The sequence below is a fragment of the Camelus dromedarius genome, chromosome 11 (genome assembly GCF_036321535.1).
Source record: "Camelus dromedarius isolate mCamDro1 chromosome 11, mCamDro1.pat, whole genome shotgun sequence".
Taxonomy (NCBI): domain Eukaryota; kingdom Metazoa; phylum Chordata; class Mammalia; order Artiodactyla; family Camelidae; genus Camelus; species Camelus dromedarius.
In genome coordinates this window covers 57,460,818-57,488,173 of record NC_087446.1, presented here as the reverse complement: position 1 = coordinate 57,488,173, position 27,356 = coordinate 57,460,818, and the positions used below count along the sequence as shown (strand labels likewise).

The 27,356-nt window shown below is 40.4% G+C and overlaps 1 protein-coding gene across 1 annotated transcript; it reads right to left on the bottom strand.

The window, feature by feature from the left end:
• Positions 1–12,134: 12,134 nt before the first annotated feature.
• Positions 12,135–20,172, bottom strand: NEUROD4 (neuronal differentiation 4). Its single transcript, XM_010994078.3, has 2 exons — positions 19,857–20,172; positions 12,135–13,482 (listed from the first exon to the last, which is right to left on the bottom strand). The coding sequence occupies exon 2, from the start codon at positions 13,471–13,473 to the stop codon at positions 12,478–12,480; it is 996 nt and encodes a 331-aa protein (XP_010992380.1). The 5' UTR covers positions 13,474–13,482; positions 19,857–20,172; the 3' UTR covers positions 12,135–12,477.
• Positions 20,173–27,356: the final 7,184 nt, after the last annotated feature.

Genomic DNA, 27,356 nt, shown 5'->3' with positions numbered 1-27,356 from the left:
GGTACCAGGGACAGAGGTTTGTATTTTATCTTCCTACTATTGATGAGTCAACAGTGTCAAGGGAGAAGGATTTAGGAACACAGTAGCGGAGTGAGTTAGACGCTCCGCAGAGGTGGGAGGAAAACACTTGGTGGGCGTGGGCAGAGGAGCTGTTGGCTCACAGAGCAGGGGGCCCTCACCCAGCCTGGGAGATAAATGTGTGTGTTGGGAGCAGGATCAGAAAAGCTTCCCAGGGCAAGTGACATTCAGGCTGAATCTTGAAAGGCAAGTAGGAGTTTGGCAAGCCAAAGACTGCGGGAAGGCAGGGGAGCTGGGAGATCATTCTGCCGAGAAAGAAGCAGCTAGTTAGGAATCGACTAGGAAAATACTGAAATGTCAAATAGGAAAATGTCATAAGGCCTTGAAGTTTCCAGAGGCTTAGGCTGATGCCAAGGTAGGTGATTCAGATGATTCAAGGCTCAAAACAAAACCCTAGTTTGAGGATTACCTGGAGAGCTGTTACTTCCCCTGGGTTTGCAGGAAATAGCATCTCCCTCGTCTCAGATCTGCTGATCTCTTTCTGGTGTGCAGAGATGCACCGTGGATGCTGGTAGACGACTTCTTCAGCAATGCATTTAGAAAGAAAAAAAAGGTTCCTTTGTCTCCATTCGTATTTGTTGACAAGAGACCAGACAGCTAGGGCAGCAGAAGTAACTTGGATTTGGCCGTTAGAGAAAACCGGTTAAAACCTTGAGTACACTGCTAAAGTTGGGCCCCCCAGATTTAGACTTACGGAATGGGAAAGATTATGTGGGTGAAGAACAACTTTTGGGGGTACCACTGATGGTGAGGAAAGGAAGCAGTGCTGCTGGAATGCCAAAGAGCCAGAAGAGATGTCTTCTGTCCCTCCAGTGCCTAAACCTGGTACTTCCCTTGGGTGCTGTCTAGAGCCTGGAGATGGAAACCACGTTCTTCTCAAATGAAGAGCCGGAGTCCTTCACAGCGACTGCCTAGCGTCCTGTGTTGTGATGGATTCTGAGGAAGGTCCAGGCTCAGTAGGAAAGAGAGCCCTGCTTGATTAATGGCATCCATATGGACAGGCATGGAGGAAATGGTGGAAATCCCATCACACATTCTCCATCCCTGTGTGCAAACCCACAAGTTGTAGATGGGAAAAAACAATAATAACTAAAAACCATAGAGCTCTGTCTCTCTAGAGAGACAGTATAAAGCTGTGCTATCCACTGTATAGCACCAAACCATAGGAGGCTATGTAAATGTAAATTAATTACAACTAAATAAAATTAAAAATTCAGTTCCTTGATTGCACAAGCCACATTTCAAGTCCTCGATATTATAGACCATTTCCGTCTTTGCAGACCGTTCTGTTAGAAAGCTCTGCTAGAGTGAGAGAGGAAATACAGGCTCAGATGCCAAACTGTTCGGGTTAAATCTCAGGTCTGTCACTTGCTTGTTACATGACCCGGTAGAGCTGCGTTCCCCTCTGTGCCTCAGACTTTCATTGGTAAAATGCAGACAATGTTAGCATTGGTTTCATAGTACTGTACTAAGATATACATTACTTCATGCATGTAAAAAATGAAGACCATTTCCTGGCACCTGGTTAGCACTCCTTTAGGGTCAGCTGTCATGATTGTTATCTGCCCTTTTTTATGCAACAATCTAGGAGCGGAAATGGCCAGAAAGTTCTTGACCCCTGATCTAGCTCTCTCTACTCATCCATCAGCCTGCTCCCGACACTGAGCATCATTTCACACTGAAAGCGCCCTCTCCTTGCCACCCCAGACCCCTCATTTCTGTGCAGTGGCATCTCCCAGCCTGGGAACCCAGGGCATCGCCCCACGCTTGCCTCTCCCTCCCATTTGCTTTGCCTGATGCCCACTTTCCCTGGGAATCCAGGCTTCTGAGAACAACTGCAGCTGCTCTCCCTGCTTGCAGCTGCTGCTCAAAAACAGGGCAGCATGGTTCAGCGGTGCTCCCTCCCAGGACTGATTTTTTTTTTCCACTTATCCTTGAAAATCTTGTTGGACTGTGCCAACTGTGGGCACAGTGTCAGCTGCCCCCTGTCTGTCCCTGATGCTTCTGCTTAGGGACCCTTTGTGCTCAGGCTCCAGCTGAGTCACACACTCCAGACTGCGACCCAGTAGTTCCTCCTGATGGTTTTAGCCATTATGAACACTACTTGTACCCCCCTGGGTCACCTGTTCTCATTTCTCTGCCTCTTCTTTGGTCTCTCTTTCCATTCACCCAGTGTGATGGAGATCTCACCTGTGCAGCAGGGAAGGATGCTGCTGATGATAATGATGACAAAGTACCACTTATGGATCACTAATAAGGTGGCAAGCCTCATGCATGTGTATTATAAGAATTATATTTAATGTCACAAAAATCCTGCAAGATACTGACATCGTTTTGCAGATAAAGATTTTGAAGTTCTAGGAGTTTATGAATCATGTCCAAAGTCAATGATAATATGTGGTAAACCTAGAATTCACACGGAGTTTGTCCAGATCACAAGCCCAAAACAGATCATGAGACCTCCATGGCTGTGTGAGCTAGAGAAATTGATTCATCCACAACATCGGTAACCCTTGTTTTGTTTGCTATCATTAAAGAAGATAGATCCAGTGACCAAATGGAAACTCTCCTGTTGAGGCAGAAGTCTTCTGGTGAATGGGTGCACTTGGGAGACCTTTTCCTATCTTATTCTCCAAAATGAGTAATGGTGGCAATATTTCTGTTGCCCTGAAGACAGATAACCAGGGACAACCTTCAACGAGGTTTGATGGCAAGTGTGGTGCCCAGCGTGTTGGGTGTCAGGAACCAATACATACGGCTCCTGCCTGAGACACACAGAGACAGCAGCTGCCTGTTTCCTGAGGTGGACCTCACCTTCCCCAATGCCATGGAGCCCCTGGGCCCTCTGGACAATGTCCAAAATTACTTGAGATATGCCACTGGAAGAATTTGCACCCTCACTCCTTTTATCTTGCCTTTATTCTGTTCTTTTAGACTTTCTCCCTCATCTTCCTTCTTTCTCAGACTCACTCAGCCTTTATGACGACTCATTTTCTGTTCCTCTGGTTTTGCTGGTCTCTAAAACTCTCCTCCTTCAGCAACTTTTATCCATCTCTGTATTTCACTCCATACTATTTCAACTGGCCTGTCTGGCTTTGCCTTATAAATTTTTTTTATAGTCAAGTTTTTGTTCTGTTCCATGGCATAGTAGACACTGGGCAGACAAAACTCATGAAATGTTTGCAGTCTTTTTCACTCACACAAATATTGGTGCAAAAATCACTGACAAAAAGCCATCACTCCCTTCTTATGAGTTGAATAGATTTGGACAATATCTGAACCTCCTTTCCATCATTTGTAAAATGTAAAGAAATAATGCTTTTCCCCCCAGAGTTGTATGAGTTCATGGGAATGTAAAGCTAACATCACAATTCCCAGCACATGATCAAGTGCTCCGCAAAAGGGAAAAAAATTGATTTATCTTCTACTTACTATGTGGAAAGGACTGCACTGGGGGGTGCTAATGTAACAGGAGGATGAAATGGCCTCTCTTCTCAAGGAGCTTATAAACCAATAGAGGAGACATAGGTGGAAATAGTAACTTTACTTGTAGAATCAATTATCATGATTCCCTAAACATCAAAAAGAGGGAGGCAGAAATTAAATAAATATAAAGAAAGAACAGGCAATAATATAAAATAAACATAAAGATGAATAAATAAATAAATAAATAAATAAATAAATAAATAAATAAATAAATAAATAAAATAAAGAAAGTTGCAATAATTATTATAGGGATATTCAGTAAAGGCTTTATCAAAGAGGAGTTTCCACTAGGCTTTGAAGGATAAATAGAATTTCCCTCAGTCAAGATGGAGGAGGGAGCCCTCCAGAGAAGGAACAAGGCAAGGGAGCAATTTCACTTTGTGTTGATTAGAGGAACAGTAATCTAGAGAGGCAACACATGTGTAGATGGGGTGGCTAGATGGTGGGGAGAGTGGGATGGGTGGCTTCTGAGGAACTGAGGGGAGAATTAGTGATATATATATATATATATATAGACACACCAAGACCAATTTTGGTTCACGGAGTTTAAATGTTAGGCGGGGAAGTCTGAACTTCATTCTATAGTGGTTGAGAAACCAATGCAGGATGTTGACCAAAGACATGACATGGTAGTCATGACTAAGATAGTCAATCTATCTATCGGAATGGACTTCTGAAAGGAGGAGTCATTGTGTGCAAAAAGTTTAAAAGAACACTATTGCACGAGTCCAGACAGATGCTGAAGGCCCGACCCGGGGGAGCGGCGGTGAGGGTGGGCATGCGCGATGGGAGAGTGAGGAATTAGGAAGGGGGACCCGGTACGCGCATGCTCGTGCTGTCTTGCTCTATCTCCGGGTCTGTGTCGCCCTCTGTGTGTGGGCCTTCCTGGAACTCTGACTCTCCCAGATTCTGTTTCTTTCCATACTCATCTTTACTTCCTCTTGTGGAAACCCAGACACTGGGTCAGTGCCCTTTCTCAGAGTATGTGCTGGCAGTGAGGGGGGTCTGGGTTCTTTCTCCAAGAGCTTCTGTTCAGGTGAGAAAACAGCTTGCCTGGGAGCCGCTTGAAGAAAAGGAGACTTTAGAACTTCCTTTTAAGCCTGGCCCATTATCCAGACCTCTCCCAGCGCTTGTCTCCTTTGCTTCTCCAATGCTAAACAGTTCTGAATCCCCCTGGTCCTCCATCTGTCTGCATGTGTCCTAGATCTCCCTGGGCAGGGATTAGGTAATTGTGCCATTCCCATCAGCGTGCCCAGGGGTCTGGCAGGAGGGAAGCTGCCGGCTGGCAGCAGTGGGCTGAGCGGGAGCCAGGGGAGCGTCTGCTCCAGGAGTCCCTGAGCAGCTTGCGGCTGTGCCTGGCCCTCCGCGGGGCAGCCACGTGCCCGCCTGCCCTGGATCTGCCTCGGCTCGGAGGCCAGCTCGCAGAGGAGAGAGCGCTTACCTTTATCGGGCTGCCCCTCCAGGTCCAGCCCGGCAGAGACACTAGACCCTCCCCCTCTTCCTTCCTGCCGCTCTGCCTCGCCTCCTCTCTCCAGTGCTTAACCTTCTAGCTCGGTTAGTAACACGAAGTTAATGAAGGAAAGAACTCAGGCTACAGACGTGCCAAAAATCAAACGATCCAAAAAGTGTTTCTGTTTGACTTTAGAGTACATTCAAATGTGTGTGTGTGTTCTCAACATGTACCAATATGTATGTGTTAAATATACATATCTTTGGTAGGGGAGGGATAAATTAGGAGTTTGGGACTAACAGATACACATCACTATATATAAAATAAACAACAAGGACCTACTGTATAGCACAGGGAACTATCTTCAATATCCCATAATAAACTATGATGGAAAAGAACCTGAAAATGAATGTATATATGTATATGTATAACTGAATTTACTGTACACCTGAAACTAACACAACATTGCAAATCAACTATATTTCAATTAAAATCTATATATACCTTTAAATATATATACACATACATACATATATATCTTGATATGTTTATTTAAATATAGATACATTAATATGTGTGTATAAACACACGGCACCACACACACACACACACACACCCCTAAAACTTGGACTATATTAACCGTCATATATGAAACAGGCTTCATATGAAATATTTTTCATCAGTCGTCTGCAACAGGAATTATTCATATGGATAACAGAGAACATGCTGTATTTGCAATCAAGTGAACAACATGACAACATCTTCCTACTCTTTCCCAGTTAAGGGGGAGGGGGCAGGGGATAACTCTAAGAATAACACAGTTTCTCGGTTTGACTGTTGATAAATTTACCTTAGCTCAGGGTAGATTCTGGGCCTTTCAGTTGCCAGACATGTTGCAGTAGTTGTCTCTAGAGAATAAATTCATTGCCTATAAAATTGTCATCTAAATGGATAAATTGAACACCCAGTTCCTTAAGACATAAAGCACCCAACACCAGCTTGATTTTAATGTTACGTAGTCCACTTTGGCTTCATCTATTAGCTTTTATTCAATCACCACTCATTCACTGTTTTTCAAAATATACATAATCTGTCAGAGAAAATGGGCATTTGCTGCTCATGAAAATATTAAGATGAGAGAAACTTCAGGTGTCTAATGGCATGATCATCTCATTTTACAGATGAGAAAAAGTTCAGAGGGTTTACATGGCTTGCCATGGGTTCATGTTTAGTTACATATTTCTACACAGGTTTTTATCTGGGACTTCCTTCAAATGGCTTATTTTGAAGACTGACTTAATATTGAGAACCTAGCTTTGCAATGTATACCTGGTTTGTATGCCCAATGAACAATTTCTTCTTCCTTTCCTTGAGTCTTTAGCCATTGTTTTCAAAAATTTCCGTTCACATTTAGCAAGTTAATCCATTCATTAACATACATACGGGATACTGACCAAACATTTTATTTTAACGTGTATTACAATAGCCATAAAGGGATTCCTTTGATTTTATCAACCACCTCCCTATTTACTAGGCATCTCAACCTAACCTTGGCTACAATTTTCTTTGCTTTATTTAGTACTTGTAGTAATTAATTTTAGCAATTTTAGCAAAGCGACTGAGGCTCTGAGGGGGTAATTCATTTAACCAAGGTTAGTCAACCAGTAAGTTATCCAGAATTGTCATAAAAATCCACTAATCTCATTCCAGAAAATGGGTTTTATTTAACCACAAACAGAGCAGGACTTTACTTATCTGAAACAAGCCAAGAAACAGAACATTGTAATCAGATAGTCTCTGTCTTAACTTCTAACTCATTGCTTGACCAAGCTAATCAGTAAATGTCTCGAGTATCAGCGCCTTCCTCTGCCAAACAGCGTCTGTAATATTTGAACTGCTTGCTCCACATTGCTGTCGATATTGAATGATAACAGGGTAGAGATGCTTTATTAATTTACACACTGTCAAACTATAAACCTACAACGCACGGTCATATATTCATTTCTGAATTCCCAACACTTGGCTTAGTGCCTGGCCCATAGGAAATGCTCAGTAACTATTTGCAAAATTGAATTGAAAAAAATATATGTATGTATATGTCTGACTGAAACATTACGCTGTACACCAGCAATTGACACAACATTGTAAACTGACTATACTTCAGTAAAAAAGAATGTAGATTTTTAAAAATAATAAAATAAATAAAATAAAATAAAATAACAACAAAAAAAAGAAAAGAAATATGTAGTACTATGTATTTGGGAGATAATAGTATTCTTTTCCTCCATAGTCCTAGGTCAGATGACAGCAAAAAGCTATACCACAAGCCTTCTTTTAGCTCTATGCCAATTTCTAGAAAACAAAGAAAAATACAATGCCGCTTCTTACCCAAATTCAGGAAGTTTGCCTTTGAGGGTTTCTGTGTAAGATGCCTTTATGATGAGTTAGAAAATAGCACATTCCAGTGGAGGGAGTTTTAGTCAAAAGCCTTGGATTTTGATATTGGCCCCAGTCAATGATTTACTGTATAAATTCAAAGGATCTTCTTTGCTCTCTTGTTCTCAATTTCCTCATCTCTTCCCAGCTCCTCTCAGTAATAAAAATTATAACAGTAGTAAATTTCTTCCCTTGTGCCAGAACCTGAGATAAACCTTCACTGGCATTATCACCGCCTCTAATTCTCATACCAACTATGAATTTGGTGGAATTTTTATGCACTTTTTGTAAAGAAAAAAACTGAGACATTGTGATGTTGAGTAAATTGCCTAGTTAGCATCTAACTCAGCCAGTTAGCTTCAAACCCAAGTCTGATCGACTCAACTCTCTTAACTAAAGAACTCTATGGATTCCCTAAGCCTGCTGCAGTCCCCATCAGCACTTGCCAGACATATATTGGAGACAGAGAGAAAAGCCAACATGAAGGTAATCAAATAACAATGAGTAGTCACATGGATGGTAATAAATACCACTTATCAAATACTTACTATATGCTTTGGGCATATATCTCAATTAATTCATCAGCATAACCCTGTGAGAAGTCATTACTATTATTGCCATTTTAAATTTGAGAGAACTGAGGTTTTGCAAGGTTAATCAATTTTACAAAAGTTATTCAACCAGTAAATTATATAACTAAAATATCATTTATTAGCTCCTGAAGTCAATGCTTGCCATTAATGCACCAAACTACACTCCAAAGTTAGATAGAAAAGAAAAAAATCTTGAAATAGGATGCTCCTATGTTGATAAAAGATTTTATTTTCATATTTATAATTCCTTGTTAAATTTTTTTTTCTAAAACTCTAAAGCTATGTGAGATGACAGCAGTGAAATGAATTTAAGCCTTCTGGCCGATGGGCACTTTTAAGGAACAAAGCATTGATCTGTGAGCTAGCCTGTATTTACATAGTCTATGTAGGCAACATACAATTGAAAGTTGAGCTTTTGTCAATAGAAAGAGGGTCTTCTCTCAGATTCTAATTCAGAACTTGGGTATGGGCCAGACTGGGTCATACACACCACAGGGTGTCATATGTCATATGGACAATTTGAGGGGTGTCGGAAAGTACCTCCACTTCCACCAGCTCTAGCCTTGTGCAGATGTGACATCGTTATGTACCTACCAGGCAAACGACCACTGAGATTCATTTCAAACCTTTTGGATAAACCAACTAGTTCAAATCCTGGCTCCACGATTCACCAGCAGTGTGACTTTGAACAGGTTACTCTATACCTTAGCTTCATAATTTGTAAAATGAGAATGATAATAGTGTCTCTCTTATAAGGATTGTGTGAGAATTGAGTAAGACATGTAAATCACTTAGAAAAGTGGCAGAGCATAGTAAGCATTCTTTAACAGCTAGATATGATTGTTGTTGGTACCTATCAGTTTATCTTTATTCCTCTAGAATGTTCTCTGCTAAGTAAAGTTTCTCTTAATACACATAAATGACGTGTACATTCAGTACTGCAAAAGATCAGAAAAATCTAAATTTTGTCATTTAATACCATAATTTATGGTTTTTGACATGGAATTTAACCAGCTATAACAAAGAATTAAGAAACTTTGTATGACATATGAAAATACCTAAATGTATGTGTTGAGGTAAACAAAGTATGCAGAACTGTGTTATATTATGCTAAGAGTGATAGAAGGAAAAAGAAGAGGATAATGTAACTTAATATTGGTACCTAATGTACCTAATGTTAATATTTGCTTATATATGCATAAAAGATCTCTGGTAAGTAGTAAACTAAAAATTCAAAAGTGGTTTCTAGTTGGAGAGTGGGTTCTGAACAGATGGAGGATGGGGTGGGAGGGTGACTTTCATTCTGATTTTTTGTTTCTTAAATATTTTAAACCAATTTTCTCCCTTGATTAACCAATTCTATTTTATTAAAGTTAATTTTTATCATCATTATTATTATTTCTTTATCATCAGTAGTTTATGCATGTAAGAAGGGTCCCTAGAAAATTTTAACTAGAGAAATCTGAAAGAAAGAAACCTAGAGAAAAAGATATTAAGAAGCAGTTGCCAAAGAGCATGCTTGAAAGTTGTTTGAAGAGTTGGTTGGCCCACTGAAATTTTGGGTAACAGTTCATCTTCCTGTGGTTCACCCTCTCTGTAAGTCATCTAAGTAATATGTTTGATGATTTAGAATGCCCATAACCCTAGATTTCTGTAAATGAGATTTTTTTTTTCTCAATTCCAGATTTCACGGTTGATTATGTGAGTGGCAGAGATCAGTGTTTCTAGGCCTCTAGCTACTTGGTTTAGGCCTTTCAAATCTTCTGGCAGGATCAGTTGAAATATGAGATGTGCAAATCCTCCTGACGGGCCAGCTGGTCTTCTGCTGCTGCTTATGGGACTCAGAGTCCAAGAAAATTAATAGATGAGAGTCAGAAAAACTTTGAAGACTGACAATGCAACACAATGTCTCGTAAGACTCACAGCTTTATTTCTGCTAGGAAAAAAAAGGAGGAAAAACTTTTTTTTTTTTTTTTTTTACAAAATGTTTAAATAATTGCTTTGCATTATCGGAGAAGGTCCCCCAGAAGAATAAGACCACCCTGGGTTGAAGAGTGGATTCTCTCCAGTTATACCGCATTCCCAAATTTCATTCAATTATAAATTGTTGCTGAACAATTCCATGCTGGTTCATGGGTACCATACTCCCCACAAGTATAAACAACAGATTCCCCCAAAATAACTGGCTCATCTTAGAGTGAAGGAAAAATATCTAAAAATATTAACTTGCATAGCCGTTCAAGTTATTGCTGTTTTTTATAAAATCATTACAAGTAACTCTGCACTTTCTCCTTTGCCCTCACCCCACAACTCAGGAATTCCAAGCCAAATGATGAGCTACTTTTCAAATGAAGTCTTAGGGAGGGTTTGCAAGCACATGTGGAGAACCCAAGGAATTTGCATGAAAGGAAGGGAGAAATAAATTAAATAAATAACATCTAATAAATAACTCAGACAACACTCATTATCTACACACTTAAATGCCGGAAAATGGTAGCTTCAAAGAGAGATCGCCCCGGTAGACTCTCACAAATGTAAGTGCCAGTGTATACTCAGAAAGCACACACGATGGCTTCATAAATCATTTCGCTTGTCTGTTCCCTCTCTAGGACAAGTCGTGGTGAGGAGAACCACTTTGATGCCTGAGGGGGTTTAAGATCTCTCTGCAAGGATAATTTCAAGTGGATTTATAAACCAAGGGTGCAAAATACAACAGGGTAGTGCTGCAAGCAATATGGAAAGAAAATGACTTAGACTATAAGGAGACAATAAATAGGAGGGTAAAAAAAAAAGTCAAGATACACAGATAGTTTGGCAGGTTTTAGGGGATAGCTGAGCTGTCGAAAATGACATACTAATCTGCCTTATCAATTTTATTCATTGGCCCTATTTGTGTACCCTGCCTGCTTCCTAAACTTATCCTCTCTGGCAGAAGCAGGATATGATCCACTATCATGTAAACCATTTAGGCTTTTGGTTTGTTTTAAATAATTGTCCTGGCAGGTTGAACAGGACAGGGAAATTTCTCGGGTCATATTTCCCTGGAAAAAAACAAACTTGACAAAATGATTGCTGATATAAACGAGAGAGGAGTTACATGGAGAAAAATAAACATCCTGCAAATCAGGATAAACCTGGGATGAAGACATAACTTGGTAAAAGCATTCACTGACCTTGGACTGGATTTCTGCATCCCTAAGTCTGGTCACTTGAAATGTTATCTGCAGTTTGTAATAACGTATTTCAGAAGTGAGGAAGAGGTAACAGTCAGCAGGGAAGGAGATAAGTGTTGGATATATGTAGGAAACATTCAAGTTTGGTCCATAAATTGATTGGCGCTTGTGCTTCTAGAAAATATGATACTAGTGTCACAAAGGGCAGTGGTTTTAACCATGTTTTCTTTAACCAAATGAAATTCATCTTGCCAAAGAAAATCCAGCAGTTTTCCTATCAGGGGTGTGAGCTAAAGGGAGTCCCCAAACTATAGTTAGTTAGTATCCAACAGCCATTGTATTGCTCTCAAATGTGACCTGGTGGCTTGCTGATTCCAATAGCAGCACCTTGGCTTCTTCAGAATTTCCAGGGCCCTCTGGTTATAGAGGCCAAGAAATGGTTCAGATGACTTCTCTAAGTCCCATTGGTCATAGGAGTCTGAGGTTTCAGTGACTTGCTTGCCCCACCTCAAGTACTGAGCAAAGTGCTTTTTGAAATGTTATTGAGAATCAAGTTGGTACAAGATCTCTATTAAGGTTCTCAAATTACTAAGGAAGATGAGTTCAGCTTTCAGCCCAACAAGAAATAGAGCCAATCTCTTAAAAAAACATTATTCACAGTGACAGCCACATTAGAATTTTAGCCTCTGGAAGCTATTTTTAGGTTGATGCAAAGAAGTCCCATCACTAAGTCCCCAAGGGACACGCACCTTATCTCCTTTGGCAACTCCATTTGATCATTCCACACGCAGTGTCCATGTCATGTTATTCCTCCATCTTTCCAGCTTCACTAAGTTTATAGGAATAATCACCAAAGTCATAGAATTTCAGAACTGTGAAGGACTTTGGAAATTATCTAAACGTAGAACTGTTGCCTGATTTTACCAGTAAGGAAACAGAGGCCAGAAGTGAAAAAAATTGGCATAGATCATTCAGTGAGTTTTTGGCACCACTATACTAGGATCCAGGGCTTCTGCTCTATTTTCACTGATTATAAACATTCAAATAACTTTACTTGAGGACCCTAAATAAAGGAATCAATGCAATTTGAGAAGGCGATGAGAAAAGAGGGCGCCAGATGTTGGAGGGCCTAAACAGACTAGGACTGTGGTGTTTCATGTATATCTGTAGGGTTCCATTAAGGTCGCTGAATCTTCAGCTCAACCACTTGAGTTATGGGCAGTGTGTCCACATCATGCTTTGAAATGTTGGCCTTACTGCCCTAATCAGTGAAGATTGTATTGAGTTGGGCTCCAATGCCATGGTGGGGGTAGGAATCATAGGACATATCTATGGGAACATCATAGCGGGGGGCACCAGCCTGAAAGGGGGTTGAATGCACATGCCCTGAGCTTAGACTTGCAGAAGGGTAATGTGGCATGAAGCTGTAGGATTTATCCAGGTCAGGGGAGCCATCTTGCTTCAAGGAGAAGTTCCCACTGATGCTCAGGGGTGGAGTTAGTGGGCCTTCATAAGGCGGTGTACTGCAGTCAGGTGGGTGGCTTCCAAAGGATGATTCTCCCAAACTCTTGAACACAGGGGGTTTGAGATTAATAAGATGTGTTTCCATGTGGCCATAAGGAGGGCTGGGGAGCCCAGGGGACTGATAGTTGAAGTTGTGGACAGAGATGGCAGAGTCACAGATAGGAGATTTCTCCTCATGCTTCTCCAGGAGGACAGACTGAGAGCCCAGCTGGAGGCACCCAGCCACCAGGTTGCTTGTGGGCTGAGAGAGCCCTTTGCAGAGCATCTCCACGAAGCCCTTTCCTTCAGGTGTTTGTCCAGTTTCCAGGACCTCAGACAAAGCCCAAATATAGTTCCTGGCCAGTCTAAGAGTCTCTATCTTGGAGAGCTTTTGGGTCTTAGAGTAGCACGGCATGACCCTCCTCAGGTTGTCCAGGGCATCGTTCAGGCCGTGCATCCGGGTCCGTTCTCTAGCGTTAGCCTTGACTCTTCGAGCCCTGAATCTCTCAAGGCGTGCTTTCGTCATTTTCTTTTTCTTGGGACCTCTTCTCTTGGGCTTCTCCCCATCCTCTTCCTCCTCTTCTTCCTCCTCAATACTGTCATGCTCTTCAGCCAAGCTGCCAAGCAGCCCATAAGCAGCTGGTCTTCTCTCCTCCTCCTTCATCTCATTCTGAGACCCCAGACCCTTGTCCATCCAGGATGCTGTGTTGACCAACTCTGTCATCTCCTTGGGTTTCACATAAGTTTTTGCCATTTCCAAACCCTGGAAAAGGAAGCAGCAATGGTTAGTGCCTGTTAATTTCTGATTTGATTTAAAACTAAACTTTCTTTTTATATCTTTGATATAAAGCACAGAATTTGCATTGGAATTCAATGTATAAGTGTCTAGTCTTAGTCCTCCATTCTAAGTAACTAATCTAAGACTCAAATAAATGCCCAGGTCACTCATTTATCTATGGCATATTATAAGAAAATCAGCTATAGAGAAAGGAAATTGACTTGATTATTCATTGTAGAGCCAGTACCTAACTCTTTTTATTCTCAGGTTCTTTATCTCATGGATATTTTATGCAAAAATAACTGATATACCATTCAAAACATATTTTTCTTTCTTCCTAGAATTCAGATCATAAAGGGAAATAAAATGAGCATATAAATTATTGTCCAAATAGAAAAACTAATGAAAGGGAAAGAATATGCTAACGTAGCTATAATTACATGATATGTAAATAATAATTGTAATTATTGAAAAAATTTTTAAAGCATACCAAACAATAAAATAATTAAACTGTTGTATATTTACACCACACACACAAAAAGAAAAACTCTAGTGAGATCATTCAGACTACTTTGTATGTCTTCTACAAAGGATGACTCAGTCTCTATTAGGACGTATCACATACATCTAACCTCTACATCCCATGTTTCCCACTGACTCTGCCAACTGTTGGCTTCAGGCATCTCTTAGGAAAGAGCTGTGCCACAACGGGCTGGTACACCACCTGATCGTGAAATATTTCTCTCTCCATCACCAGGAGAGCATTTTGTTTTTTCAATAAGCACCTCGTGCTCTGTCTAGTATTAGTGGTGTTAGAGGTGTTCGTGATGTGGTGTCTAGAAAGAATCAGGAAAAGAGAGAGAAGTTGCCGCTGATCATCTTTCAAATTCACCCACGTGTTAAAAGGGAGAACTCTTTTCACTGAACATGCATCTCACACCCACCATCAGACAAGTATATGGCAGCAGCTAGAATTACGAGCCAGAGGTCTACCCAACCTACTTAAGACTCTTTCCATGCAACTACTATCATAGTACTTCACTGAAAATGAAAAGTCTGGAATAGGTTTTGAACTTAACAGAACACAGTGACTGCAAACATAGCAAGGACTGCTTTAGACAAACGCACAAATAGTCTGACTGCTTTCATTCACTTGCCTAAAGATACTGTTTAATCAGAATTTTTCTACCAAAAAATTTGCAGTTTTGGCTTATTTGAAAACCAGAAGAGACTGGTTGTTTAGTCAACATTTTGCATTTAATTCTGGAAGAGTCTGAATTGTTTTGAGATTTGTTGAGAGATTTGTAGGTATATAATTTACCAAATAAAAGTATCTGATAAACTCCATCGGGGGCATCCAGGTTCACCAGCTACTCTCTGAAATGTTAAACCCCCATCACCTTTGTATATCAGAAAGGGGTGAGCATGATAAATGTTTTTTGATCCACGAGGCTTGAGCCACAAATCAATGAATGCAGGAATTAGTACATAGCTTTTGAAAATATAAATATAGGATTTTATTTGTTTCTGGTAATCTGAGCTTGTTTTCCTTGTAACCTCATTTACCTCCTATAAATAATTAATGTTACTGCTTTGCAAAAACAGCCTAGGTTTCATGTTAATCAGCACGGAAATCATGTCAGCTTGACTTACTCACTTAATAAGGCTTCCTGGGTAAGCAGCTTTATTGAAAACACACGTTGGAACCTATTGGTCAACTGGCTGCCCAGGCCAAGTCAGAAAATCCCACTTTTAATATGGATGATGGGGCTTGTGTGCTGAGCTGCACTTCTAACTCAGGCAGATATCCAGAGGGAGGGTGAAGGACCTAATTAACTTTCTGTTAACGTAACACTGACCTTTCAGAGGCAGGTGCACTCCAAGGCCAAAGACGATGGAGTGGGCTTGGGAAACCTAACGTTCCACATGCAATTATAATAACATTTGTGCAGCCTTATAGCAAAACTTTGGGAAGATGGGAGTGTTATGCTCATTTCATTGTCAAGGTCAGCGCAGGTCAGGTAGATTAAGTTATGGAAATGCAAAGACATAGAGCTGGTAGAGCAGGACACACAACCAGTTTTTCTGAATTCAAATCCTAGGTTTTACATTCTTTCTCCTTTCTCCTCTCATCACAGCCATAGGAAAAAAGAAAGGCACTTTGACACTGGGAGCTGGGGCTCAGTGGTGCTAAGTCACCAGGAAGTGATCATTATCCAAAGGGAGGCTAGCGTACGTGTTCTCTGCAGTGCTTTTTAACTCATATTCCAAGATTCTTCCCTCTTCCAAATTTTTTTCTTGCTACTTTCACCCATTTATTCCTCTCTCTCTTTTTTTTTTTTTACTCTGTTTCCTTCTCCCTGTCCTATTCCTTCTCTTTCTCTCATCTCTTCATCATCATCGCTATCGCTGGGTCATACTTCCACTCATGGAGAGGAAAGAAGAGTCTCCTGAATTGCCCCTGAAACCGGACACCAGCCTGGCCTCTGTATTTCAGCTTTTTTATCATCTTTACCTCCACACCTCTGGACACTAGCCAAGCTCTGTCAATCCTCACACCCATCACAAAGGGGGATTATAACAGAGTAGACTACCCTTTGCCTTTAATGTAATTTGATGGTTTCTGTAAGAGTCAAAGAGCTGCTTTCAAATCAGCAGGTATAAAGGAAAAGAACCAAATGACTTTGGCAAAAAATAATAAAAAGGGCAACCAGTTTTCATCTTTGTTCTGTTACTAGCTATGGAAAGGATGTAGATGGCTCCAGGTGAACGTTCTCTTTTCCCGTAGGTGCTGGTCCATTAGCTCTGTGAGAATCCCATGAATATGTAATAGTGGTTTCAAAAGCATGGAAGCTGGAATAACACACACTCTCGTCCCAGCTGTTTGCATTCCTGCTTGTTAATCTCAAACACATTACATAAGCTTTCAGATCTTTCATTTCCTCTTTGATAAAATAGAAATAAGATATATTTTACATGGTTTTTGCAAGACAAAAATATGAGAAAGGATTTTTGTAAACTTTAAATGCTATAAAACATTATCCATATATTTATTTGTCTTGTGTTTATTCTTGGGTTTTCTTATCTAATCCATTCTCATGTTTGCTTACTCAAAAATAAAAATTATTTCTCATGAGTGAATAGTAAAAGGAGACTGTATTAATTACTGTGCCTCTTATTACCTGGACAGAACCTCCTCTGACTGGCTCAGAAGAGCATCTGATGATTGCCTAATAACCTTCTCTTTTCTCAGGTGTGGCTAGACAGCACAGAGCCTGGAGTAAGATTACCTAAGTTCAAATTTCAGCTTAATTACTTACTAGCTATGTGACCTTAGGCAATAATCTTTCTGTGCCTCAGTCTCCTCCTCTTTAAAATGGGAATAATAATGGTCTTACCTCATTGGGTTATTGTGACTATAAGATAAACTACTATATTTGAAGACTTTGAATAGTACCAGACATCATAAATGCCATGTAGGTGTTAGGTATTATTGTTCCTAAAGTTCACCATGATTTTTTCTGGCCACATGAACAAAACACGTATAATTACAATCTATCCTTAATGTTGATTTTATGCCAGCAAAAGCCAATGGCTCTATTTCAATATCCATTTCAAAAAATTCTCTGATAAACCCACTCCCCCCAAACTCCTAGTGAAATTAAATACCAAAGCTCCCATTCTGTTACAAAGGCTGGGGAAGCAGAGCTCTATCTGCTGCCTCTACTGCACTGACTAAAACCCTTCCGCCACGTTCTAGAAGGAAGTTAGCCTCTTTCATTTGGTTTCATAATTGGGAGACAGTGGTTGGCCAGGCTCTTCCTCAGTCGCATGAATTTTCAGGTTCATGGAGTCTCTGGTGGAATGAAGACGACCCTCAGCACTTGAACATTTTTCATTTTGTCGCTCATTAAGCAATATTGGGGATAAGACTTTCCTACCAGAATCAAGTGCCAGAGGTCTGAAGTGGTGTCTCTCAAATAGAAATAAAAGCCAGAACTCCTCAAAGATAAAGAAAAGAACTTTCCTTTGACTTTTCCCACCTAAATACCTTCAATGCATCAAAAGGTTAGTGGGGGAAAAAAGACAAACATCCAGTTTTCGACTTGAGAGTTGAAAATGTGTGTGGTGCAGTTCTGAGCTTTGATCAAGGAAACCAGCCTGAGTCTCTCCAGAACAGGTAACTAATTCTGCCATGGCCCGTAGCCTGTTAATGAACCAGCTCAGAGGTGTATTGAAAGAAGCATGAAACTGAAACCCTGTTCCATCACTCACTTATTAAATGAACAAAAAATAATTATTTTAATTCTTTTACCCTTGGGGCAAAATGGAAATAATATTTTTATCTTTCATATCTTATTTAAAAGTGTTTATGAAAAACAAGGAGACAGTGCAACACAAGAACTTTGTAGAGTTATTATGCAAGGGTAAGGGTTGCGGATTGTTTGATAGATGCTTTATGACAAAGTCTATAGCACTATTTCACAAAGTATCATGTTGAGATTTCCACAATCCCTAGAAAAGAAATTAGCTCTCAAAATATACATGAAGCAGACTCCAGTATGACAAAAATCAATAAATACTGGCTCTGAAGGCGCAGTACAACCCCCCCTGCACCCCCCCCCAAGCACATTCTGATCTTATAAAGTTCATTTTATTCTTTGACCTTGGAACCTGGATTTCCTTATGCATCTATACAATATAACAGAATGTTTCCCTTTCTTTAGGATCCTTTTGTGAAATTTCAAGATTAGCCAATTCTCTCAAATTTGAAATTCCCTTCCCCTTTTTTTTTTTCATTTTTAATCTGTTTTAGAAAAAAAATGCTTGTGTAGGCAAGGATTATGACTACCCATACTTTCATCACTGGGACTGAGGTCACTGGGCATTACTATGGTGTGGAGCTGTCCTGGAATTCGTCCTATACTTTTCCTAATTTTTGAGTTGCAGAGAAGTTTCCACTGGTGAATAAGTGAGTCCGGAGCACTTGTGTGTGTGTTTGTGGTGATAGACAGTGTCTTTTCTTGTGAAAACTGATTGTACTAACTTCACCTCCTGAGCCTATGGCTAAATCCTATATACAACAGGAAGAGGACTATTCAGCCCAGTTTCTAGGGACCCTAAGGACCAGACAGACCAAACGAACATCTTGCTTGGAGTTGCGGAGTCTGTGCACTAAAGACAGAATGCAGACCAAGGTGCTTACAAGTTGTGCTACCTGGAAGCAGCCAGGGGCCGTTCTGTGCTCGTCCTGTTCAACCTTATATACTCTGCTGCTTCCCTCTTGATCACACACACACACACACACACACACACCCCTTATCCAGCATAGACATATCATCCTTCAATTTTCATAGCCTCAGATCCTAACGGTTAACTCTGTAAACTGAAGTTACTCAGTCCTTCAGTTTTCCCTCCTTTTTCTTCAGCATTTCATCTCTGGTCCCTCTGTCCAAAAAAATGAGGCATGGGGGAGGGTATAGCTCAGTGGTAGAGTGCATGCCTAGAATGCACAAGGTCCTAGGTTTAATCCCCAGCACCTCCATTAAAAAGATTAAGAATTTTTTAAAAAAAAAAACCTAATCACCTCCCCCACCGCAAAAAAAAAAAAAGGTAGAATGTCTTTTTTAAAAAATGAGGCAGGCATTTTACATTTTTCAGTATTTTTCTGAATACGTTTTGTGGGGTGGGTGAGTGATGAGAGGCAGAAGAGGCAAAAATAGACGTGGACAATCTTTCTCTTCTGATTTCCCATCTGAAAAAGCTGAGGAAAAGGAAATGTTCCCTCATCCTATGCCAACTATCTCAGGATTTTGAGCAGACCAAATGAGGGCAATGGTAAGAATATATCCCCATGGTTTTTCAACACCTTCTCTCATTCCCTATTCTATTTTCATTTCCCTCCCCGCCACACAACACCCTTCACGCCTCGTGTAGCCTAAAATGCTGTGAGCAGAGTGGTGGACTGGCTCAATTCTTCCAGCATATTTGCTGAGCCACCTTGGGAAAGCAGTTAAACTTTTTGGCTATTTTCTTCTGCATTAATAAAGTGGGAGAATGGGTTTGACGGGAATAGGGGTATATATAATTTGTAATCTCTATTTTATAAAAATGATCGAGAGTATCTCAGCTTTACTTTGGGTGATGGGTGCATTGGGAATTAGTGAAATTATTAAAATTTTAATATCTGCCCCTAAGTGTTCTGACTCTCTCTACTTCTCTATTCAACTTTCGTAAATCCTACTCCCTCCTCACTTAGCCCAGAAGAGACTTACCTCACCCCAGCTTCTCTTCTAGGTCTGTGAGAACTACCCACAGAAACTTTAGGAGTCCCCGTACCACCCCATCCGCTGGCTCACCTCTGTCAGTGGCAGTCCCTGGCGTGAATTCTGTGAATCTGTGTCCTGGAGGAGACTCAGAGAAGCCAAGTCTCCCTGAGCATCCAGATCATAGGAGGAGATGCTTTTAGCGATCCATGTTAAACCGGCCACTGCCTCTTAGGAATGTTTTCTCTGACTGCTACTTATTCTGCTCCTTCCTTGGAGTTCTGTGTTCTCCTCCAGGACGCCTTTGGGCTGATACCCCGTTGCAGCTGGTTTGGTCGGTCTTCAGTACCTCCTCTCTCTGGTTAGTTCCCCGGAGTGGAGCTTTCAGGACCACAGCCTCTGGGCAGCTCCTGCGCTCTGGCTGGAGTCTCCGAGTTGCAGCAGTTTTGATTGCTTTCCCAGCTGTCCAGGGCGGAGTAGTGCTGCCCGCAGCCTAACTCCTCCCCTCCCCAGCCGAAAGACACGCCTACTTCAAAGGGCTCCTCTGGTCAGGTCCAGCTTAGCCATTTCATTCGTTGGTTTAAATGGGGATGAAGGTTGATAGAGGGGAATACGGGAGGAGAGTTGTTGAAGTTGAGAGGTAAAGAAAAAGAGAACTGGAAATCTTTGTAGTTAGAATGGTAAGAAATGGGAGCTGATCAATGTGGACAGGATGGAGAAAGAAACTTGGAGACAGACTTGGAGAAAGAGCTAATAAAGGCAAATGAAAATATTGGTCCACATCTGAAGAGTCGAAAAACGAAAAAGATACAAGCCCAGGACACAGCATCACTGACTGTTGCCTTACACATGTGGACTTTAAAACTTCCAAATTCCAAAAGTAGAAGGAATAAGAGTCTTCCTCTCTCTTCTTTTCAACCTGTCAAACTTATTCCCATTTAAAATCCTTTTATTTTAATTAGTGAGTATAGACAACGTTATAGCTGTATTTATTGTACTATTCTTTCAATGTTTCTGTTTGTTTGAAATTTAAAAAAAAGCAAATGAATGAAATCTTCCATTCTGAGGATGTTTAACTCCTCAAATTACAATCTGGGGTCTACTACTGTTTTTCAAAAATATACCATTAAGCATTCAGGTAGAAAAAATTCACCTGAGTGGTCATGAACTGGAAGGAAAGAAGGGTCCTATATAATTCCTAAAACTCTAGTGGCATTATGAAGTAAAATTAAATTGCTAGAAGAGAAAAAAAAAAACTACATCTGAAAAGATTGAAAGAAAATATGTGTATATGCTTTATTACAGAGCACCATGGACCAGGCTACCAAGTCAAAGTGTGGCTTCTTCACTGTAGAGGTTGTCAGATTTGGAACACTGCCTTGTGTGAAACTTGACCAAGATCAGATAAATACTTGTGAGTTCATTTTAAGGTGTAAAGGATTTTGCAGTCTTCTAGTGATTCTGAGGAGGAAAGGGAAGGGTGATTGGGTTAAGTAATTGATTGCTTGATCATTAATAGTTCAACTTCACTTTCAGCATCAATTATCACATCTGTAAAATGACCCGATCACTTAAGGTTTTTCCATCAGCAGCAAGATAGAATTCTGAGTCCAAGCTCAACCTATTTTTGAAACTGACTTAAGGCAATTCTCCAGGCTTTTTGGAAATCATGCACTCTATCAGTGTAGCTAGCACGTGTGTCTAATAGAGATGAAGAATTATAAATACACCTTGTTGCAAGGAAAGGTACAAAAGGTTAAAACAAAAGAGAGTGTTACTGCCAATAAAGTTGAAAGGAATAGCTTAGGTTTAAAATAATTAACTTTTTTTCTAATTCTGCAATGTCATATGACTTGTCCACAGAAAACCAGAAAATAGAAATTAATACTTTTTTGTCAGTGTTTATAGAAAGTTGTTCATAGGAGAATCTCTAAGCTCTTACTAATTTTTTTTTGCATCCCTATCCAGAAAATATCCACTCAGCAAAATAAACTTCATTTTCAGAGTCATTTAATAACACATGCTAGGAATGGTGGATTTCTAAAACCCGAATCAGAATCCACTACTGAGCCAGAGGAAATTTATCTATGGAGTAATTTGTGTTTAGAATAGAGCTGCAATGAACACGGGTAGAATGGATGACTCCCCTGTTTGTGTCTTTGACGTCACCGCCTTGGACATTTGAGAGCTGATGATATTGGTGTTGTTGGGATCCTGCCTGTGAAATGTTCAGAGGGCAGGGAGGAGTGGATTAGCAGAAAGGTGAACATATTAAGACAAAGATGAGGGTGGGGACAGAACATTCTGTGGGGCTCCTTGCTTTCTCGGGCAGATGTAAGGGACTGGACACAATAGGATTAGCTCTCAAAACACGTTCAATTGGGTCTGCGTGTGTGCCTGCGCGTGAAGCTTCGGTAGGGAGGCGAGGAGGGCACTGAATTTTCCTTAAGAGCTGCCTTTTTCAGAGGGACGGATGGACTCTATTTCATCAGGGTCACCCTCATCACAACTTCTCGATGGTTATACAGTTGGCTATTCAACTCCGAGAGAGCAGGAAGGGCGGGGGCGGGGTGGGGGAGGGGGTGCCATCCGCAGAAGCAAGGGGGTGGGGACTGAATGCTGGGCAGTTGCCCTCAGTCTCCTTCCCCCACTGGGTTCCTAGGCCAGAGGGCCAATCCCCAGTCCTTCCTTCTTTCTCGGCTGCTTTTTTGTAAAGCTCTGAGCTAACCTGTTAGAACCATCTGCTGGGCGGGGAACAGGCAACCAGCGCTCAGTTGCCGGCCCACAGGCCTGACGCCGGGAGCCATTGAAGCAGAGAGAAGGGAGGCAACAGGCAGATTTATGGGCAGCAATCTGTTACCCTCCCCCCCAAAGCCCCTCTGCCAGGAGACAGCTTGATAATCCATCAACCCCACTAATGAATTAATTAGTATTCCCCGTAATCCCGACCCCCAAAGGAGACTGGCCTGCGGGCCCCTAAGGGGGCTGGAAACCGCCTTCTTTGACCAGACACTGAAGACCTGGGACCAATGCCTGACATTAGGCCCCAGGGTGCTGAACCGCCAGTCACAGACCCTGTTGTTAACGACCCCCAGATGTCCTTCCTTCTCACCTTCCCTCGGGAGACCGCTAGCTTTTGCTGAATTAAAACCAATACCACCAACAAATGGAGTCCAGAGCCATAAATTAGGGACTCTGGAGAGTAGGATGGTGAACTTCCAGAGAGCAAGGATTCAGACTGCCCATATTCAGGATAATGCAGGCAGATCTTAAAGCTGTTCTCCAAGGATTAGTACAGGGTTGGGGTGGGATAGCGATGGGGGCAGAAGGTAAAGAAACACCATTCCTAACCTCAAGAAGCTCAGTGCCTCGGTAGGGAAATGATACAGGGTCAAAAATCGTTGTGAAACAGGTTGGAGCAAAGTGATCTGTGACATGAATCTCTACTGAGTAAAGACAAGAGTGAAACGGAGGTGTCAGTTGAGTTTCTGAACAATCTGGAAACTGACATCTGGGAGATTCAATAACCCTCCCTTGCAACAGCAAACTCCTTCGTCCTTTCACAAAACTCTGTGACACAGTGGGGTGAAAAAAGCTTGGAAGTAAGGAAACTCGTGTTTTATTATTATTATTATTATTATTATTATTATTATTATTATAGTATAGGCAGTTTACAATGTGTCAATTTCTGGTTGTACAGCATATTGTTTCAGCCATATATATACATACATATATTCCTTTTTATATTCTTTTTCATTATAGATTACTACAAGATATTGAATATAATTCCCTGTGCTATACAGTGGAAATTTGTTTATTTATTTTATAATTAGTAGTGTCTGCAAATCTTGAACTCCCAATTTATCCCTTCCCACCCCTTTACCCCCTGGTAACTGTAAGTTTGTTTTCTATGTCTGAATCTGTTTCTGTTTTGTAAATAAGTTCATTTATGTCTTTTTTTTTTAATTCCACATATGAATATTATCTTATGGCATTTTTCTTTCTCTTTCTGGCTTACTTCACTTAGAATGACAATCTCCCAGTCCCTCCATGTAGCTGCAAATGGCATTATTTTATTCTTTTTATGACTCAGTAGAATTCCATTGTATAAATATACCACAACTTCTTTATCCAGTCATCTGTTGATGGACTTTTAGGTTGCTTCCATGTCTTGGCTATTGTAAATAGTGCTGCTATGAACATTGGGGTGTGTATATCTTTTTGAATTAGGGTTCCCTCCGGATATATGCCCAGGAGTGCGATTGCTGGATCATATGGTAAGTTTTTAGTTTTTTAAGGAATCTCCCTACTATTAGGAAACCTGTGTTCTTAAACCTTGGTCTACCTCTGACTGTGTGGTAACCATGAGTGATCTAAGCCTCACATCATCAGTCAATAATCAGGTTGGATTATGACCTCCTGGGTTCTTTCCAGCTCTACCATTCAGCGATGATGACATAGTTAAACGTTACAGTTCTGCTTTGAGGGCACCTGCATTTGTTGAAATCTGTTGGGAAACTTCTGCATCTTTGAAAGCTCTGTGCCATCTGCCTCCAGCATCCTTCTCTGCTCTTGGTCTCCCCACTTCCTAAGAGCAAAGACCTCTAGGATGAAGCTGAATCCTAACATTGCCGTTTACAAACCATGTGACTTCAGACAAGTTATTTATCTCTCTGAGCCTCGGGTTCTTCATTTGTAAATTAAAGGTAATAATGCTTATCCAGTAAACTTGCTGTGAAGAGTATATTAAATTTGCTCTGAAGAGTTTATATCTCATTCAATATGAGCTAACGTGTGCAAAGTATCTTATGTAGAATCTGGTACTTAGCAAATGCTCAGTAAGTGGTAGTTATTATTGGTACTTTGTCTTAACCATTTAAATAATTTAAATCTGGCTTTAAATTACTTAGAAATAAGGAAAAAGTAAATATCAGATTACTTTATAGAAGTCTTATCTCTGCGCTTCTACCTCAGTACAAGTAACCCTTTTTTATAGTAATGACCACACTATGTTCATTTATCCAACAAATGTGTTTTATGTGCATATAAAGTCTTAGGTGCTGTACAAGATTCTGGGAATACAGAGCTGAATAAGATTTCTCATTCTTTTTTTTTTAAGATTTATTTTTTATTGAGGTAACATCGATTTATAACATTATATGTTTCATGTGTACAACATTGTATTTCTACTTCTGTATACCCGACAGTGTGCTCCCCACCAAAAATTTAGTTCTCATTCATCACCACGCAGCTGATTCCCTTTACCCCACGTCACCCTCCCCTCCCCTACCCCATCCCACCCCACCCCCACCTCACTCCTTCCCCTCTGGTAACCACCACTCATTGTCCGTATCTACATGTTTGCTAGTGTTTGTTTCGGTTTTGTTTGGTTTGTTCGTTTATTGGGTTTTTTGTTTGTTTGTTCATTTGTTTGCTTGTCTATGTTCCACATATGAGTGAAGTCATATGGTGTTTGCCTTTCTCCATCTGACTGATACTATCTAGCATAATACCTTCGAGGTCTATCTATTTTGCTGCAAATTGCAAAATTTCCTCTTTTTTTAAGGGCTGAGTAGTATTCTATTGTGTATGTATCTGCCCTCTTTAACCATTCATCTGCTGATGGGCATTTAGGTTGTTTCCATGTCTTGGCTATTGTAAGTAATGCTGCAGTGAACATAGGGGTGTGTATATCTTTTCAAATTAGCATTTTTGGCTTTTCTGGATTTATACCCAGGTGTGAAATTGTTGGATCATATGGTAATTCTATTTTTGCTTTTGGGGGGAACCCCTCTATGCTGCCTTCCCTAGTCATACCAAGTTACATTCCGAGCAACAGTGTGTGAGGTCTCCCTTTTCTCCTCATCTTCACCAACATTTGTCATTTCTTGCCTTTTAGATAACGGGTGTAGGGTGATATCTCACTGTGGTTTTGCTATGCTTTTCCCTAACAATTAGTGATGCTGAGCATCTTTTCATGTACCTGTTGGCCATTGTATGTCTTCTTTGGAAAAATGTCTGTTCAGCTCTTCTGCCCATTTTTTTAATCAGTTGTATTTTGTTGTTGTTGTTGTTCTTGAGTTGTATAAGTTCTTTATCTATTTGGGATATTAACCTCTTATCAGATATATCATTTGCAAATATATTTTCCCGTTCAGTAGGTTGTCTTTTCATTTTGTTGATGGCGTCCTTTGCTTTGCAGAAGTTTTTTAGTTTTATGTAGTCCCATTTGTTTATTTTAGTTTTTGTTTCCCTTGCCTGAGAAGACATATCTAGTAAGACATTGCTAAGACCAATGTCAAAGGTCATATTGCCTACGTTTTCTTCTAGAAGTTTTATGACATCATATCTTACATTCAGGTCTTTAATCCATTCTGAGTTAAATTCTGTGTGTGTGTGAGATAGCGGTCTATTTTGCATGTGGCTATCCAGTTTTCCCAACACCATTTACTGAAGAGACCATCCTTTCTCCATGATAAGTTCCTTGTTCATTTGTCATAAACTAATTGTCCAAATGTGAGTGGGCTTATTTCTGGGCTCTCAATTCTTAGTTAAGTTTTCTCATTCTTAACCAACTTTCAGTGTAGTGTCAGAGGCAGAAAACCAAATTATATCATTTTATATTTCAAAAATTCCACTTCTCCATTTCTTTCGAACATAATTACATATGTGTCCAAGGAACTGTGTATGGAGCAGAGATGCTCATTGCAGTATTTTTTTATAGTGAAAAAGTACTTTGTGAATATATTAAGAAACCAATGATTTAGCCAAATAATGGAATACTATTTAATTTGCATGAGTTGGTCTGTTTATATTAAAAAGAGATTACTTTATGTATTAACATGCTGTGGGGGAAAATGTAAATCAATTTTTAAAAATACAGGTTCAACCTGTTACACTTAATTTTTTAAATGTACACACATATATTAAATAATAGATATATTACACACATACACACAAATTGCTAACTAGTAGACTAAGATTAGGTGGTTATCAAAGAAGATTATTTCCTTTTCATACAAGTATAGCATATTAATGTATAACTTATGAAAGTAAAATTGATATTAAAATATAATATGCTATCTTTAAAATCCCATCCTGTACTCATAGAAAAACATTTTTGGAAGGATCTAATAGCCCTCCTAACCCCAAACACTGGAGTATGTGGTGCTGTGACTCTTCCATGGAAAGATTACTACACCAGCTCCCACCAACTCTGCCCTCATATACTCAGCCCCAGGAGCACCTGTCCAGTCTTAGTAGCAAACTTTAGGGTGATTTTATGAGGCTTCAGTCATGTGATTCTTAAGCCCTGAGAAATATCTGGTGGAAACAGTAGGGTTTCCTAAGAATCCAGCTTTAATTTGTACTCCTTGAAGAGAATTAGAATAATGAGATGAATAAGACGAAGCCTTCTGGGAGGACCAAGCAAAGCACTGCCCTTGGCATGCTCAGATCACAGCCAAAGCTTGGTTATGCTAAGTGGACACTGTGCTGTTACAGAAGTTATCAGTCTCCCTGCATCCATAGTAGCTTTCAGCGTTCTGCTCCGTTAGGCCAGTGCACCAAGCATGTCACCTCTCCTAAGCATTC

Bases quoted from the DNA above. Each gene is read 5' to 3' on its own strand.
- NEUROD4 (XM_010994078.3), bottom strand. From the start codon at position 13,473: ATGGCAAAAACTTATGTGAAACCCAAGGAGATGACAGAGTTGGTCAAC.